The sequence below is a fragment of the Myotis yumanensis genome, unplaced genomic scaffold, assembly GCF_028538775.1.
Source record: "Myotis yumanensis isolate MYYU_CA2020_CCGP unplaced genomic scaffold, mMyoYum1.0.hap1 SCAF_2, whole genome shotgun sequence".
Lineage (NCBI taxonomy): Eukaryota > Metazoa > Chordata > Mammalia > Chiroptera > Vespertilionidae > Myotis > Myotis yumanensis.
In genome coordinates, this window is record NW_027223753.1 from 169572240 (window position 1) to 169592036 (window position 19797).

The 19797-nt window shown below is 36.8% G+C and overlaps 1 protein-coding gene across 5 annotated transcripts in view; it reads right to left on the reverse strand.

Annotated features, from left to right (window-relative positions):
* Window positions 1–584: 584 nt before the first annotated feature.
* Window positions 585–19797, reverse strand: part of TP63 (tumor protein p63) — a 96455-nt gene continuing 77242 nt past the window's right edge. For 2 of the 5 annotated variants that reach the window (XM_070406583.1, XM_070406584.1), the window contains exons 9-12: window positions 10343–10500; window positions 8054–8198; window positions 6632–6725; window positions 585–3724 (exon numbers count right to left, since the gene is read on the reverse strand). In XM_070406583.1, the coding sequence (XP_070262684.1) occupies window positions 3428–3724; window positions 6632–6725; window positions 8054–8198; window positions 10343–10500 (694 nt within the window). In that variant the 3' untranslated portion in view covers window positions 585–3427. Of the gene's footprint in view, window positions 3725–6631; window positions 6726–8053; window positions 8199–10342; window positions 10501–15664; window positions 17067–19797 lie in introns of those variants that run through there. The other 3 variants (XM_070406585.1, XM_070406586.1, XM_070406587.1) reach the window with 3 other exon arrangements.

Sequence of the window (19797 nt, forward strand, 5' to 3'; positions counted from 1 at the left end):
TGTTAGTCTATCAAGTTATTTATAAATCTAAGATATTAAATCACTTTCATGCCATCTAATTTTAGCTCATAAAAGAGCTTTTTCATTTCTTTAATAAAATAATTAAACCATTTTGATAATATTTTATTGACTAAATCAATGTTTATAACTAAAAGGTGATATTTAACACTAAATTTATAGGAGAATGTGCCCAGAGACCACCATCTGCAATGCTGTTCCCACACACAACCAGAGTAATCTGCATCCCAGCCCCGCAGTACTGAGCTGGGCATCAGGTCACTTCTTAGCACCATGAGAAGGTCACTAAATTAGACATTAGGAGTATCTAATCTCTTTCCAAAGCACACTTATTCTGACCTCAGTCAAAGTATGAAATCTGTGAGGATATTTTTCTGGTCTTTTCTGCTTCATAGATTGGGTAAAATGAGAAAATAATGATTATAATGTTCTGAGATGAGAAGCATCAATATTGAACCTCTTTAATGTTTTCTCATGATATTTTTCTTCCTCAATGATTAAAAATAAGGCCAAAGGATTCACAGACAGACAGATACACACACACATACACACCACCACACACCATCTACACCATTTCTCAATGCATTTTTATTTATTTTTAAATTTTATTGCATGTCTTGGTAAACATTTAGTGGCTTGTAGATTTGCCTCTGGCTCACCAAAAGCCCATGTTACAAAATACCAAAAGACAAGCAAGTGAAGCTTAAAAAAAAAAGTATCACATCTCTAAGAAAGAATCTTTCAAAAACATTAATAAAGTATATAAAACATTTGACATTTACTAATTTTTGTACAATTATAAAAATAATAAAAAAATACAACCCTTAAACATTCAGCATCCCACATACTATATTTCAGAGGAATATCAAGAAAACAAATATTAATGGATTTAATGAAGAAAGCTCAGTTCTCCATTTCTGTTTCTCATCACCTCCAAACAAAAACCTTTCCATTTTCGAGAAGGCCACAAGGCTTATCCCCTGAACTGGAGGAACATTAAGCCCACTCCCATTTGTGAGCCTTTAATATTCTTTTACCCCATTGTCCTTGCTATTCATGCACTCAAAGAGTATAAATTTCCATCAGGATGTGAAGCCAGTAGTTGCACTTAGACTTGGCTATTGCCAAATCCATGAGATACAGTACAGGGATTTCTGAGTCCCCTAGTGCCATCTGAATAGTGCTGAAATAGTTCAGAAGTCCTTACTCAAACACTCAGGATAGTAGAAGAAGCCATGTGTCCTCCTAGCTTTGCCAAGACACAGTTTTTGTTCTTCCCCTTAGTAGGTTTTCAAAGCTGCCTGCTTGTTCCACAAGTTAACAGTGCTTATTATCATTTAAGCACAATGAAACTTTGAAATCAAGGACTCACTCTCTTGAACATACAAAATAAAAATAATAAAAAAAACAACAACTTTCTCTCCCCCCATCTTAATTATGACATTTTTTTTCTTATTGACCTTTTAGTTTTACTAACTGGTATCTCCATGAAAATATAAAAAACAACAATAATAATAATAAAAGGTTTCAACTGTGGTTCTGAAAAACCCACTATCCCCAAAAGAAAAAGAAAATAATTGAAACACAAAATATGTAATTTCATACACAAAACATATATACACTTTTCAGATGAAACACATACATTATATTTTAGAGCCACATTAGCCCTTTTGCACTTTAGAATACAAATGGAAGCTTATGTGCAAGGATAGCCCTTTACCAGAAAGTAAAAGATTTTATAGCTCATTAGCATATACACAAAATATTTGTTTTATAGTTTGAAAAATCACATTTGCTACAAAGTATGTTTCTGAAATATTTAGGGGAATATTGTCATATTTTCCCAAACATTGAAGACAACTCTTTGTTTATGTGGTTCAAGCAACAGCTCCCACAGTAGGCTTATCCCCTGAACTGTGGGGAAATTTTTATGTCTATGCATAGTCCAGGAGAGAGATGGATGGGGAATTGGGTTCTCACAGTTAATTTCCAACAAAGTGAAGCTCTCATTGATCAAAAAAGAGAAATGATATAGTGATTTAACTGATGCCACAGAGAAAAACTAATCTCCTAATTTTGTATTTTTCAAATCACTACTCCTATTTTAAACCTTGAAGAGAGAAAGATAAACAAGCTTCTACATGCAGAATTTTATAGAGTAGGAAGGTCTTTAAAAGAAACATTTACCAAATAATATTATCTGTTTCAAAAGGTATTCCAAGAATTTAAATTCATGGTCCACTGAGGTCTCTTACTAAATAGTGGAGATTCAATATTTCCCATATAATATTTCATTTTCCTGGATATTCTGAAGAGCCATTATGACTTCACTGTAAGAACTAGGTAGATGGCATTCATTTCAATCAATTCAACCTTAATTCTACCAATAGTAGTAAATGTGCAATTGAGTTTGTCAATCTCTAATAAATTTCAGTTTTAAGGCTTCTATAATGGCCACAAATGTTTTACCAATAAACACTAAGAAATCAGATGTCTGGTATTAAATTTGAGGGGATTATTGATATATCCAGATAGATGATACCAGGTGTTTTTTAATTGGCTGCCGTGGACCCTTGAAGAATTTTAGCCATGACCCATATTCCCCATTCCCAACCAAAAGCAAGAGAGCATATTTCCTTCCTCTAGTGATAATATGAAAATGAACTTTTTCTTATAATTGGATTAACCCCAAAGTGAATCACCATCAACTAGTAGGAATGTCAGTAACATAAGATACATCAAAATAGAGAATCATGTACATATGTATATAGTCACACCCACATAATAAGTAATGGCAAGTACAACTGAATCTACCCAAAGGTTTGATGTGGCATTTGTTTAGCATCAAAAGAACTGAAGGGACCTATACATAATTGTCACTCACATGTACCACAAGCTCTAAATAGGTATTAGCATACATGGGATCCCTTGAGAGAAGGGGTATAGATAAGCCATCCAAAACAAGTAAATTAAAAAAGTCATTAAGTGCAACTCAATTCTTTCCTTTAAATTATATTTTAAACGATACTCAATGCCCCCCAATCAAAAATATATACTGTATATTTATATATTTAAATATATAGTCTTAGACTATAAGAGTGAAAATGCTTTATAAAAGTCAATGAGAGAGCTCTACAGCTTAAGAAGACACTCACTGCTTTTTCGCTCACTTCTACTAATTCATGATAACTTTAGTCTTGCAAATAATAGATTTGAAGGCTTAAAGCCAGAATCAGAACCAGACAACTGGTTGGACATTAGGTTAATGTAGCCTTTTACTTCTCCTTCCCTTAAGAAACCACACTGAGAAGAGGAAGGAGGTAGGGATATTCTTTGAAGGTCAAGCAGTAGTGCCTTGTAGGGTGGTGGGCTGATGGGAAGAGTATGGAAAGAGCTCACACAATAATGCTCACTCCCCCTCTTCTTTGATACGCTGTTGCTTGTTGCGACGAGCATCCATGTCAAAGTTGAAGTCATTCCATTCATCTCGGGGTGGGAAGGAGATGGTCTGGCGGAGGGTGAAGCGCACAGCATCAATAACACGCTCACCCCGGGTCTCACTGGAGCCCACACTGACTGTAGAGGTACCACTGGGGGTCCGCAGGAGGTGGGGAGGGGAGGAGAAGTCGTGTAGCTGCCGGTGGTCCAGAATGCCTTTCCAGATTGCATGTCGGAATTGCTCAGGAATTTTTAGACTTGCCAAATCCTGTGCAATAGGAAAGGGAATTAGGGAGAATCAGGTCAAAGAGACAACTGACATTTAATCTGTAACATTTTGTCATTCCCCAGTGCTCCTCTGGTTTAACTGATCTGAATTTATTGATCTCTAAATTGGAAAATAAAATAGCTCTCCCATAACCTTTGGCACTGCATATAACTAAGCACAAATGTACAGTCTTCAGGTGCCATCTCTGCTTGTGGATAACACTTTGCTCATTTTTTTACTGGTCCCAGTTCCTTCATTAATAAAGAGGGGACAATAGTTATATCAGAGGGGGAAAAATGCCAAAACAGAAACATATGGTAAAGTACCTTCCAACTCTCAAATCTACATGGTTCTAGTCACTAAAAGAAGGTATTAATTGAATGACACCACCACTCAAATGAGGATTTGAGAAGACAAGATTACTATCAGTTATTAAAGATTTTCTATGTGCCATCCACTGAACTAATTATTTTATATTCATGATTTCATTTAATCCTCAGATTAGTGGTAGATATTATACACCTATTTTTAGATAGGAAAGCTGAAAGTTAGAGAAGTTGACAAGCCTAAGTTTGCATAACTAAGTGAATGACTTGGGGACTCAGGACAGCCTCTGAGCCCAATAGCCCAATTGCCAAAAGGTCTCTTAGTGCTTAGATAAATTAAAGTATCAAAAGGCAGAGTATGTGCCCATATTCTATGGATGGGAGTAGAAGGCATGACAAATATGGTTGATCTTAACTAAGGTGGTGGCATCTCTTACATTTATCTATAGTCGCTCTTCATTAATTTGTTTCAGTGAGGGCTAATTTTGGAAAATTATATTATTATTTTTAAATTTTTATGGAATGGCAAGTTGAGTAGAAACAGCATTGTTCTTGGAGTTAGAAGACCTTGACAGAGGATCTTTTGTCACTGACTGGCTCTAGACCTTCATCAAGTCACTTATTCTCTACTGGCCCCATTGGTAAAATGGAATACAATTCCTTTTTAGGTAATTGTGGAATAATGTAAATATGGATATGAAATTATTTTGAAAATTATAAACCATACTATATAAGTCTTAACCATGTGTATTATTGTTGTATTATTATTAATCCATTCTTGCATCTTAGAGAGAATACTTATGAAAACTCTCAAATTTAATGGCGTTCCTTTTCCAGGAAGGGATGCAAAATAACTTAAACTGATATTGAAAGACAAGCTGAAAAAGATGTGTTTATTTCCAGTAATGAGATGGAAGAGGCTGAGGTGAGGATGCAGAATTAGATGGCTTCCCAATCTTTCCCAATTTGGGCATTTGCAGTATGGGTACTTCATTTCCTATTCTAGGAGAAGAATATATTATAGAGAAGATGATCCATAAACAGGTAAGTGAACATAATTCTTTATGCTTCTGACACTCCCAATAAGTCCAAAACTCTTTATAAACTAGGCTTCATTAATCTGCATGACTCTCTGGATAGATTTTAACTTACTATAGACAGGTACGAAAGCTGTGGGCCAGACACTGGCACAAGATGTAGTCAATACCAGCAGAGAGAGATGTACTTGTGGGGAACATCTACAGATCCTAATAGGCAAGGGAACATCCTGACACACTCCCCAGTGGGGACAACGAGCAAGTAGAGGTATAACTTTAAAAATATAGGGAAGAGACTTATTCCCTGTTCCACCATGTAGGGCTCCCAAACAGAGCAACTCCATTGTCTTCAGTGGATGGACATCATTGTAGTTATCTAAAATCTGTCAGAACTAACTATGAAAGCTTTCTCTATAGTTTCACCTTCAGGGAGCAGCATCCAGAGCTGATTTATGGGGTGGAGAGGGGTGGGAATAGGGGCAGCACAGCATATACTGTTTACCACAGGGCTGGGCATTCTCATGCTGCAAGGGCATCTCTGGCATCGGTGCTCAAGGAGAGGGGAAAATAAAGTCCCAATTACAGAAGCAGAGGCAGAAGCTGAGGCAGAGAGGATCTTCCACCGCCCAAAGGGACTTCTGGAAGCTGGTAGACAGATAGTAAACCCCAAAAAGAGCAACATGAAAGGCAGCCAGGGCGGAAAATTAGATTGCCTAAACCAGAACAATACAAGCTCCCATGTGAGCAGCAATTCAAGACATGGTGTAGCTTGCTCCAAAATACAAACCAAATAATATAAAAGCCAGAGGAGAGTGATTTTGAACCCAATTGGATTAATTGCGGCCCAGAGAGGCAAAGCGATAACCACAAGTTTGCATTGCTACTAAAAAGCAGAGTTGGTATTTAAACTCATAATAAGTAATCTTTCCCAATAATCATGGATTTCTGAGCCCTATTCTGATAGAATTGAAAATGAATGAACATATGGTTTTCACTGAGAAGAGCAGCTGAATCCCTTTAAGGTCCTACTTTAAGGAGAGGCAAAAAAGGCCAATTCATAGAGTTAAAGACCAGAAGTTTACACCTCAGGGTTCTATTCCTGATTCTGACATCAACTCATCATGGCAAATGACTATATTGTCGTCTCTCCATGTTTTAAAGTGAGAATATTATCATACGCTTTCTGCTATCCTCCCTAGGATCTGATACCAATTAATGAGAACATCCAAAAAGTTCTCGAAATTTAGAAATTATTCATTTCTTGAAGGTGAGAATTAGATCTCTTCTTTCCCACTCTGTACATAGTACCCAATAGACAATTGACTGATCAGACAAGCTGAGGAAGATTGACTGCTAAGCTTCTCATATGTGTAGGCTGTGGTCTAGGAATCTTTTAACATGTTATGGATTCCATCCAAATTGAGGGTTGGAGGGTATGACAAAAACAAATTTTAGAACCAGGGGGATTGTCCTACAAGGTGGTTGTCACCAGAGGGAAGAAATGAAGAAATAAAACTCAAGAGAAAAGTCTAACAGTTACTTACATCCATGGAGTAATGCTCAATCTGATAGATGGTGGTCAGCCCCTGGGTCGTGAAATAGTCCAGACATGATGAACAGCCCAACCTCGCTAAGAAACTGCAGAGGGAGGAGGGAAGAGGAAGGAGGAAACAGAAAAAGAAAGTTCACCCCAACTGCATTGGCAGATAAAGAAAAACCCAACATTTTGCCCTGGGATGCCCTACAGAAGAGACTATGGGTAGATAAAGTGTATGTGGTCCTTGGATTTGAGGGTTGGAGATGATAAGTGAGTTGAATTTTAGGTCTATAAAATTAAAATCATCTGTAAGGATTCCTGCAGAGCAGGAGTTTTCAAATGGTGATTGAATTGTAAGGGGTTCTATACATGTGCCTTAGCAGCCATTGCAGGGGGTGAAAGGAAGGATTCCAGTGGTCAGCTTCTCAGCCCTCTTGCCTCCTGGCTCTTCACTTCAAAAAGAGCATCTCTACTTTAATTGTTTTGTATTTGAGGATTCTGGGAATGGTTCTGAGAATGGAACCTGTCCTTAGGATAGGTTCATGAGACCAAGATAAATTTATAGGCCACTATACTATGAAGCCATTAATGCTTTTTGACTTATGTTTTGGTACTGGTCTCAGACTGATAATGCCACCAGTTTGTCACAACCAGATGCTGGGTGGGATAAGCTATGTATTTGGCCATCCCTCTGAGTGATGCTGTTAGTTTCATAGCACCAATCACAAAGAGCTCAATGCATTATTCCAGCAGCCAAATGAAAGAATTATTCTGCACATGAAGCAGAGGAAGATGATGTGTCCTGGGAGTGAGATTTGGGTGCCTATTCTTGCCATCGTGGGAAACAGATCTGTCAGGCTTCATGCACTTCTCTCGTCATGCTATCTGAATGCCTTTGCCTGGAGTGTTCCCATTTCCCATATAGCAAAGCAGCAGAGGCCATCAGGTTCTTGAAAGTCCCTGTCATTTTTGGTAACATGAAAACTCTTCTATGGGCATGCAACTTCAAAATAATCATCCCGTGGTGGCTGAGAGCTATGAGGCCTAGAGAGCAAGAAAGGGAGCAGGATAGCAAGTGTACAGCCCTGTTGGGAACCCCAGCCCTGGGCACCAATTTGAAGGCCACAACTGACCTTGTAAAAATGGGAGGGAAGAGGTAGGGAGCAAGTGAAGATGGGGGAACAGGCATGATAAATTATATGCCTATAAACTCACATTTTCACTTTCCTCCATGTTGATTAGGGTTATGTTCCTTGATTAAACACTGATGACCACTCCATAGATCAGAGATAATGGTAGCTGAACTTCAACCATGGGGCTGCTTTCTTTCTTTCCAACTGTGCTATTAACTTTGGACAAGTGTCCACCCTCCACCACCCAGAAATGTTTAGGACAGGCTCCCATACTGTGGCACATACTGTGGACTCACCTGACAAGGCTGCAATCTGTGGGGTACGGAGGTGGGGGGGTGCAGTGGGAGGTGGATGGCATGGAGAGTGGGGGAGGGAGGCCCTGGGTGGGGCTGAGTCCATTCATGTCTCCAGCCACTGGCATGTGGGTGCCCATCATAGGAACTGAACAGAAGCAGGAGGAACAGAGAGGGTTACTGCCATCATCACGTACCAGCATCCTAGTGGTCCATCTTGTCTGGTTTAATGTACCTAATTTACCAGGCTTCCTTTTTAGTCATCTCTCTCACTTCATCCCTTCAAGTACTCTACATCTCATCAACCAGTATAGCCACCAAACTAAAGACTAATTACATGCCTCTTGACCTTTGTACAGTCTCTTAGGACAATCTCTTCCCACTTCTTTCTATACTTCCAATGCTCTGTCCAATTACTCATTACTCCCGATGTTAATATTTCCCTTGTTGTATTTGCCTTCATGGGTTATATTTCTGTCTCCTTCACTAGTCTAATCTCCTCAGACATGGAGATTAAACCTATATCTGTCTAGATCCCCACAGATACTAGCATGGCACAGAGCAGATGCACAGTAAACAGGTTAAGTGAGCAAATTAAGAAATCTATGAATGAGAGAACAAATATTTATTTTGGAATAGGAAGATTTGTTGAAATATTTGTAGAAACCATAAACTTAATAAGAAGGAATGCAATTAAAATTCTAGCTTTCTTATGGTCCATTTCAGGATTGTATTCATACACTGATTTTTTTTTTTTTTTTACTAAACCATAAACTGTAAACATTCACTATAAAGAACAGCTTAATAAAATAATATTTATGAAAAAATGTATTCAGGTCAAAAAAAGGAGCAAAACAACATATATGCAAAAGATGAATGTAATTTATTTCTACTTTAGTGAATAGTAGTGGGCCAAAGGGAAAAGACTTGTGCCACTAAGGAGTCATCTAAAGAGCACAGGACTATCATGTATCATCAGTTTCCCCTCTGACTATCCTGATGACAGCAAAGGAAAATTGTGAAGTATAAATAAGAAAAAGTAGGCAAAGTCTGTTACACAAATATGAAGGCCTTATCTTTACTACTCTCTGGTCATCCAAAGAAAAACTTGAGGACTCTAAGATCTCATAAGAAAGAAAAACAAAAAAGTGAATGGGTACTTTTCCTTTGTTGTCAAGGGGTCAGGTTGAGTCTGAGGTTGCATTTATCCCTAGTGAGAGAGCAGCCCCCTTCTAATGTCTTTGGCCTTTGTTGCTATATCAGGCAATCACATCACACATGTCTTCATCTCATTGAATTCTGAGTATGTGCCATCAGACCACTGAGAGTCCCAATTCTACTCTCCTTCATTAAGAAAACCCAGTCTCTTCAAGGAAAAACTGAAAATACAAGTTTAAAAGTGTAGTAAAAATGATGAAGGATTTTGTAAGACAATTTGAGGCACTGTTTTATGAGGGCATTACAGGACATATGTAAAATATTCAGGCTCCTGCATCCCTGAAGATATTATACATCCTTCTGCATTTTTACCATCTTTTTTTTTCTTTCGAGTTTGGGTATCCACTTTGCTAGACTTAGTTCTTATGGATAAGATAATTATATTTACACATAAAACTATAAAGCAATCATCCATTCGAAGGCCCATATTTCACATTGTTTTTTATAGTTATACTTAGCTGCTATAAGGGATCTGTGTGTAAATCAGTAGAAGAGAAATTCCTTTCCTTATGTCAGTCATTAATGATTGTCAATGGAATGGAGTAGACAAGTTGAGGAGGCCAAGATTGCAGGGCACAGAATCATAAAATGTGATATGTGCAGAGTGATGATTTTATGAATGGAAAGCTGAGCATTAGAGCAGAGAAGTGTCCTTTCCATAGTTATATAGCCAATACTACAATAGAGTCCAGATTATAATTTATTTCTCTAGATTTTAAGTCCACCATACCATGCTACTTCCCACATGTTGGATGTATTTTTCTTTGACTATCTCAAAGGATGTAGAAAGTGTCTTCATCCACGTTGACAGAGTAGATTGTCCTTTTCACAGAGATCCTTATCCCTACTAAAGAAATAGCCTTCTTCATCTCGGTACTTTGTAATGAACCACACACCTCAAAAGTGAGAAACTGTTTACCATGAGAAATTCAAGCACTCAACTTGGAACTGTTCTGTCCCACTGAGCCTCTCACTTAGCTTAAGAGCAAGTCTTTCCTGCATCCCAGAGCAGAATCTTCCTCTAAAACTAGCCCTGTGAATTCGTTAGCTGTGGCTTAAGGGAGATGCTCTTACTGTTGGCTCCCATGCCATCTGGAATGGTGGTGGGAGTGAGGGCGTTGCGCTGCTGAGGGTTGATAAGCTGGCTCACAGAAGGCAGCTTGTTCATGCTGTTCATTTTGTTCAGAGGTGGGGAGCTGTTACCGTATGAAGACTGAGACTGCATCGAGGTCCTAGGAACACAAACATTGGAATGATGGTGAGCATGGGGCACTGGAGAGTGGGGATTGGTCATTTCCAACAGGTCTCAGATTAAATCATGGCCTTAAACTGTACAGTTGCAAAATGATTCCTCCAGGATCAATGACAAGACGTTATCTGCATTTCCTTCTGAGAACTTTTCTTAACTAGGGAGGGATTACAATGTTTTCATGAAATCATATTCTTTCTGAATGTGTAGAGTACAAAGTGAAAATCTCCTTTGTGAGAGGGAGAACAATTGCACCCTCCTTTGTTCCTTTATAATTTTCTCTATCCTTTTGCATTCTCTTGCCTGTCAACTAAAACAAGTTTGGAAATCAATAAGGAAAAGGGACTGAGTTAAGACTCAAAGGCTTATGAAAGATATGGCGATGCCAAGCTCAAATGGCAGTGGGGACATTTCATTTGCAGTTTCCTGGGCCATTGGGGATATGCAGAAGATAACTGCACAGCCAATCAAACAAGGCCTTTAGCAGCAGACCCTGCTTCCATGCAGAGGCCTCAACATGGAAACATGCTTTGTCAGCCTAGACGTTCACGGACCATAAAATAACCATTTGGAATGCCAATAGCCTCTGTATGCAGGAGAACCCTGGAGGCCAAACAAATGTTTTATTGACTTTCCATAAGTCTCCTGGGAGACAAAGAAAAAAAAAGTTTTCCATTCAGCGTAACTTCAACTGGGAAATTTACTAGACTTGGTTTGCCATATTGTAATATACTACATTTGATATTACTAACACAACTAGCATTTCTGACTTTTTCTTTGAATATAGAACTAGTGATGTCTACTAGAATCAGGGTAGGATACGAAGTTAAAAAAATGAAAGTTTAAGTCTTCTTCCAGCATATATTAGGAAGCTCTAGGTTCCTATGCAAGCCTCTAAGCATTCCTGCCTTTGTTTCCTCACAGGAAAACAATAGAAATGAAATACAATTCACTTACTACAGGAATTAGATGTTAGAGGTAGGAGAACTAATAAGAGGTGGTTGCATCTTTGAGAAGCTCATGGAATAGTGGATATATGGTGATAATAATCCAACTTACCTTGTAGGGCTGTAGTGAGAACTGGAAAAGATAAGATGAAGAACTTTATAGACCATGTGGTATCAACAGTGAGTAATTATTTGATTATAGGATGAAGATTTGACTTTGAGCATGTTTCTAAACTTTGATGGGAAAAGCTCCTCTTTCAGACTTTTCAACAAAATGTATTATTGTGTTCCTGTTGGTCTCTTCCCTGCTGTAGCCATATTGATATTAGAGGAAAGAGAAGCATGTTTCTTTCAGTTTTATTTGAATATATGCATGTATATGTATATGTGTATACATATACACACAACCATATATAAAAAAAATTTTGAAGGTTCTATAAATAAACCCAGTTTTCAAAAAAACATGGTATAATAATGTTTGAAAACATAATAAAAAGTGGTTCTAGTACTGGAGTGCTACAGTAGGACACTTGGTCTTTGAAGCTACCACACTGCTCTCCATAATTACACAAAACAGGAATGGCTCCTTTCCATAGCACTGAGGAGCCACAGCTAGGGGAATTCAAACAATATGCTATATACACATTTGCATATATATGAATGACAATTATACAATTAACAATTCAGCTCCACATTACCATCACTGCCTTTAAGGTAGGAGAACATTGGTTTTTCCCTATAGCCCTTCTTAAGAACATAGATAGATCCATGTTGTATAAATAGGTGTTTATATAATAAGCTCTTCCAATTGTAAGATACCTCAGGTTACCAAGCTCTCCTTTACCCATTTTCTGAAATATTCTCTGTAGAGGAGGACATGGTATGGGAGGGTAGGAATGGGCAGGGTAGGAATGGATAAATATAAATCTCTAAGAAAAAATGTGCCTAATTATAAATTGTCAAATGATGAGTAGAGAGATCTCCTGGCTCCTAGTCCAAGAGCTTTTTGTTTGTTTGTTTGTTTTCATTCTGTGGCACCTTCCCAGAAATAAGATAGTGGTGTGCAATAAGTTACAGAATCAAGAAATTGGTGAAGTCATAAGAGAAATGTGGGAAACTGAGATAGCACAGGGAGCAAGAGATGTAGTAAAGGACGCCCCCCACCCCCACCCCCAGCTACCATCAAATTGACTCCACCTGGTATAAGAGTCAGCACATTTGGAGATACTTAGGAACATCTGTAAGTCCATATCCAAGTCAGGAAAGCATAGGCAAAGTGGCCAAGAGATGTTTTTCCAGGTGCTTCTTCTAGCTTTGCCCACTACCAATTACCCAACATGCCTGTTTGCTAGACTCCACAGGCAGGTTGGTCCTGTGTGACCTAAAAAGACCTGTAGTTATATCTCCCATTCCCTCAAACCAGTCAAATGTACAATAAGAGCTAATGGAAGCAATACTTGAACATTAATGTCCACCATTAGGAAAATTAAAATATATTTAAAAACTTTGCATTTTCCCTGGAACCTCAGTTACAGTAAATGGCTTCTTCCAAATCCTATTACAATTCTCTTTTCCCTTTGTGGTCTTTGTTTTTGACCATTTTATTAATTCATTTGTTATAAACTGCCTAAACTATTTTTGAGGAAGGTTGGTCAGAAACCATAGGTGAACATCACCTTCTAGATCTGACACAAATTAATTGACTTTATTTTACAAGTCTGTTGAGTCTCATTTTCTTAATCTGTAGAAAAGCTATTATACTCATTTTAGAAGAGTTGCTGTGGAGATTACATTATATATGAGCCCTGGACATTGTACCATAATTTGTAGGTGCTCAAGATACATTGGTCACCTTTACTCATCCCCTCAAGCTCCAAATGTTTAATACTCTAGTGTTTGGTTAAGGAGATAAAGATGTATATGTTTAAGATTTAATAGGAGTAAGTGAAAGGATTCTTAATTGAGCAAATCTAGAAATTAGGGTAAGTGGATGAATGGAAGCAAGGGAGTTTGAAAAGGTCAGAAATTCTGAATACCTCTCTCTTAATGTAGAAGTGAGTATTAAATCCACAAGGCAAAAGGTCAGAGTAATCTGTTTAATATTAAGTTTGTAATTTCTGACATACAAATAATATTCTGATTATCTCTATGTGCTGTGGAAAGCAAATAAGTCTGAATAAATTTGTGGTGAATTTAAAGCCCTTGAAGAACAACCTTTTTAAAAAAATTTTTCTTTACAAATATAATGTCACAACCCTTGAGTAGACAATTTCAAAGATTGATGTGAATCTGAAGAGATTTAAAAAAAAAAGTATTGAAGGATAAAAGGACCTGTGGCATTATGGTTTTCTTACCCCTCCCCAACACGAAATCAAAACAAAACAAAGCAAAAAACCAAACCAAAACAAAACAAAAAACCCAAAAAAGTAATAACATAGCTCTTTCTAGAAAAATAACAAGGTGTAAGCCTCAGGCTGTTTTCTCCAGAGGCATACTAGATTTTTCTAGGAATCCAATATAACAGCAATATAAGAATGCATGTTTCATGTATTTCTATATTTCTAGTTTTGTGGAGAAATCCTGGTAAAGTCAAGTCCCAATTCTTAATTCTAACATCTTGGGCTTCTGTAAACATTGTTAGTAAAATTCAGTATCTCAGAGTGACATTTAGATCATCCAGGATTAGAAAGCACGTTTCCTGATTCCAAGTCTAGTGACTATCTAGTGGTAGAGAGTCAGAATTCTTTGGAAGGCACAAGTTCGTCATCTTCACCACCTTGCGAGAGATGCCTAGAATTCCACCAAAAGATTTTGCCTCAAATCTTCCATTGACAATTAAAAATCAACTTGTTAGTATAATCTGGTGATATCTCAGAATAAACCTATTTCACCAAACCTATTTCTCGAGTACAAATCTGAGAGGGGGTAGAGGTATTGAGAAGTAGAGAAAAATATCCCTGTATGAGGAAGGTCATAGAACGTGAAGACATGAACCATCAGGAAATAATTGTTTCTCCTCTAAATTTTTCCCAGTACTGCTCTGCTTGTAACCTTTCTCTCTATCTAGGTAATCTTCTAAATACAAAGGGTAGCATTTAATCTCTAGACAGATCAACTATAATTGTAAAATATTTTCCATCAGTTCAAATATATACATTTATACAGGTAACTATAAACACATCAAAAACTTACATAAAAATAGAGTGAAAGAAAAAGGCTTCAAAAGAAAAAATAAATGTTAAAGAACTAAACATATTAATTAATCCTTGATGGGATTTGTAAATCAAAATTATTAGATTAAAAACACTTTACAGATGTAACAAGATCATCAGATTTTACTAATATACTTGTATCTCAAACATAAATGTTTTTTCTTATATATTTTTTAACTACTAAATTAATTATTTTTATTTATTTATTTATTTTATTTTTTATTTTTAAATATATTTTATTGATTTTTTACAGAGAGGAAGAGAGAGAGATAGAGAGTTAGAAACATCGATGAGAGAAACATCGACCAGCTGCCTCTTGCACATCTCCCACTGGGGATGTGCCCGCAACCCAGGTACATGCCCTTGACCGGAATCGAACCTGGGACCCTTCAGTCCGCAGGCCAACGCTCTATCCACTGAGCCAAATTGGTTTCGGCAATTATTTTTATTTAGAACAATTGTTTTTGAAGCTTTTAAAATTAAGATTCAAAGATGGGGACATATTGTTATTTCTTTAAAAAAAGCATCAGACAATAGCTTCAACTAAAAGTTCTGAATGAATATTTACTAATGCCTCTGTCACAGAAGTAAAAAATATTTACTAATTTTGGATTTGACTTAAATTGCTTTTAGTAAATTTAGCAACTTAATATGTAACTTGAGGCTTGTTCATAGATGTGAACAGATGATACTGTAGTGCATGATTCTTTATGATGAAATTAAATATGCAGTGCTAAGGTATATCTTCAAGCTAGTGTTGGCATTGCAATTTGTTTTTAGGATTGATAATCTTGATACAGAATATCTTAAATAAAAACAGGAAATATTGACAGTGTAAGCAGAACCAAAGTAACTCTTTTATTATTCTTTTTCTTTAGACTTACACATGGTAGTACTTCAAGCACTTAAATAAAAATATTCTAGTATTTATAAGGAATTTCTTAAAAAGCAAGAGAGACAGAAAAGAAAAAAGAAACTGCAAGGTAAACCAAGATGCAAAAGTTTATTGAAAATTAAAATCACACATCCATAAAGCAACAGCCTCAATAACAAGAAATCTGTTTTGTGGTGACACAGAAGTAAGAGTTGGTGATCTGGTGTGGGGAGATGAGGAAGAATGAAGCTTCCTAAAGTCTTAATACTATTTGTTAAAAATGTTTTTAAACTGGAGAGAAATAGATTCTCTAAACTCTTTGAACTAAAAAAAAAAAAAAAAAAAGGAAGCCATCAGCCCTACCTTTAATTTTTAGGCCAAGAGTGTTGGTTTCAAATGCATCTGCTTGAACATCACATAAACAAAACATAAGGCTCCTGGACAATGGAGTTTGAGCAGTGTCAGCACTACGGGTAATGTTATATAGTAAGGTAGAGGGATAGGAATGCCAATCAAACATAGTAATCATAGTTTTGGTGAGAGCACTTTGAACTCCATTTTGGGCATTAAAGAATGATATATAATTGCCTAGAACAATATTACTGGGGCAGTTTGACCCTCCTCTTAAAATAACAGAATAGGTTTACCTGCCTTGGTGTCTAAACAACAGTTTTGTAGAGCTGAGCCTCCAGGGTTCCCATGAGTAAGGAAGACTATCATAGGTGCTGACATATGGTAGCAAGGGTGGGATTTGACACAGCATTAATGAACTTCCACCTACATATGAGGGGAGGATACTAATAATGCAAGTTCTCAAAAAGAATGAAAGAACATTCCCCACACTGGCTACTTATGGTAATTCTCACCTCACTGCCCAGCAATACACTTTACATCTTAGTTTACTATTTGCAATATTACTGCATGACCAGCATTAAAAAGGCATGAAGGAGTCTCTCAGTCACGTACAAGTTACTTATGCACAGACAATAACAACGTTTTTCTCCTTTTCTTAAAAAGACATCTTAAGTTTGAGACCTGCTCAAAAGCTTCTTTATGAGTTTTAGAAACACAACGGAAGGTAACAGAAAAGGGTTCAATAAACATCTTAATGCCCTTTCCCAACCTGAGCTCCTCCCTCCCAAGAAACAACACAAAAGCTCACAAACACATGTGTTCCTGACTGATCAACGCTAGGTCTAAGGATACAGAATCTGCAGAAAATGTCCTTTCTTGGAAAGTTTTGAGTCCCTTCAAAGATTTTTCTCACTAGTGGCTGTGTGCCTTTGAGCAGTTGTGTCTCTGAGCCAGTGTCTCCAAGTCCTGCTTACAAGGGCTGGATACACACACAAACACAAACAGAAACACAACAAACACACACACTCAAAATACAAAGAGGGGGCTCTAAGGGTACACTGATCGGTTTGGGGGGTTGGAATGTCTAAAGAAGACGTCAGATTGTTTTGGAGTTTCTTTCCGGGGCTCCACAAGCTCATTTCTGAAGCAGGCTGAAAGGAGACTGCAGAGAGGAACCAGAGAAAACAAAAGATGAAAGCTTAGGACTTCATATATTCAAATCAACTGAATACAGAAACACATCCTCCTACGTTCATGATCATAGTATAGATAGAACAGAATGCCTGTAAAGCTCTTTTTTCACCTTCCTCTTACTCACTTTTAAAATTACTCAGAGATGATTTCTCAAGATTTTTATGAAGAAGAAATTAGATAATGTGGTGGTAATTAACCAGAAGGATCTAAATCACCTATAACATTTTTTTTAAATTGCATTTTCTTGGATCCCTTCTGAGACCAGGCTGGACCCAGGCATATATATATTTAACAAACGCCACAAGTGATTCAGGTGAGAACTATTGAGATCAGGGAGGTCAAGGTGCTTAGCACAGTGCTTGGCATATTGGACTTGATTAATTAAAAAAGGGGATTCAGAGACAAAAAATAATCTTTTGAAAAATGTCATCTACCCAATTAAGATACCTCATTACTGTTACCATCTAGCCTAACTATGAAGTATGAAGAAATATGATCTTATCAGTCTGGGGGCTGCGTCATCATGCATTTGTAAAGGACTCTTAATGAGCATTTATTTGTATGTGCCCAGATTGAGATGGATAAATATCTTAATCCTCCAGTCACAAACTTGGCCTATTAATGCACATATCAAATACATGAAAGCAACTTTTGCATAATTAAGAAATCAATTATGCCATAAAGATGCCAGGAACAAATCCCTTTATTTTGCTAAAAATTGTGCAATCCATGGACTGTTTGGAAATTGTTTCCCAACTGGCTTTTAAGTCATATTTGGTTACTCCTTGCAAAGGAATAAAGACATTTTTACTTGGTTAGGTCTAGGATTCAGTAAAGCCATCTCACCAGCAAGAACGGTGATCATCTTGAAAACTATTCCAGAACACCAATGAGTAAGGAAGTAATTTACTGCCAACTAAAGAAGTATAGCTTTGACTACTTGCCTGTACCTTACATTTGGGGCTTCTCATGGAGCAAGGCCTAAATGAGACAACATGCAGAAATCATGTTTTAGCTATGATAAGAGTGAGTGGACCACAGTGGTTCAGACTTTGAGACCTAGAATTGAGATCATTTCTGCAGTAAGATGTGGGAGCTTATAAAAGTGATCTAATAGATCTGAATTTAATTAATCTGAGGTGTTTTTCTTCATTACCAATTCAGAGCTAATGAATCTCTGCTCTGACAACTTCCTAACATAGTGGCAAAGTTCAAAAAGGAAAACTGTGTTAACTGTAAAAAACATGTGCAGTTCTATGACCTACAAGGTTGAAACACATGGAATTACCTATATTCATCTTTTTTTTTTATCTAAAAAACTGGCATTTTCAAACAAATATTCTGGAAATTTGGATGATTTTTAAATCAAACGTAGAAATATGATATTTATCACATTTAGCATTGAGATTTGTATCCTCTACTCTCTCCTACATTGATGATCCTGAAATATTGCTTGCTTCAGCCTCAGGTATGTGAATCTGAGAAAATCAGATTATTAAAGAAAATCAGAGCCAAATGAGCTCTAAGTGATAGGATTTTAAACTGAAACCACAAGGATAAGTTCCAACTGACTGATACAGAGACAGAAAAATGGAAATAAATGCTTGCTTTTGTCTTTTTATTACAACTTTCTTAACTAATGAAGCAGACTAGAACATTGCAGAAAGCTGTATCTTCCAAATATGGTTCTCATCTTAACTTTATTATGATCTGGCCATAAAATCACAGGTATAGTTCATTGGGCCTCAGTTTCCCAAGCTGTGATGTGAAGGTATTAGAAGTATTAGAAGTATGGTCTTGAAGATCATGCTCTACTCTAATATTCTCTGACCTGTATCTAATGAGCTACAATCATAAAGTGATCATAAAAGAAAAGAAAATACTAAGTGCTCCTTATATTTAATACATATTTGTATTAAAATGAGTTCATTCTGCAGAAACTCAAAAATAATTTGCCCTGGGAAATAAAGAGTTAGGCTAAGTAAAATTTTAACAGTGATGTTTGTCTGATATCAGAATGGAAGCCAAGGAGAAAAAACTATGGGAAAAAAATAGTATTGGTTTAAAATATACACACAAAAAGATTGCTATAAATGTCTTAAGTGGTTTCTGTAGAGCAAACCCAAGAGTTAATCTCCTTTGAAAATATAAAGGCAAGGCGTCTAGTTCAAAAATGGGTCCAATTTGTCTTCCCACTAGATTCTGGCATCTATAAACATAAACCCATGTTTATTTCAATGTGAGCAAATCAACCAAAATCATATTTATTTATAAATGGTAAAAACCTACTTATACCTGTAACAATTTGATTCACAAAAACTCAGTGTAAATTTATCCTTCATAAAGCCTATGATCATGAAGGTAATTGGGAAGCAATTTTTGAAAAAGGGAAACCATGCACAAATGAAAATCAAGCAGAGAGAAAACATGTAGTGAGCATCTAATAGAAGTAAATAAATTTAAAATATGTTATTGCCTCCTTATAGGTGTATTTCCTTCCCACTAATTTTTTCTCTACTATAAAGAAAAGCACAAAATTGATTCCTTACCAGGATAAAGTTGGTACTATGTTTTTGGAAAGAAAATCACAGGCTATTGAAGGCATTTCCAAGCTGATTTGTTATTTTTAAATGATTACCAGAGAACTAGATTTCCATTTTTCTTTGTCTAGTTATTCATGCTCTTTCTGGGAGATTTGC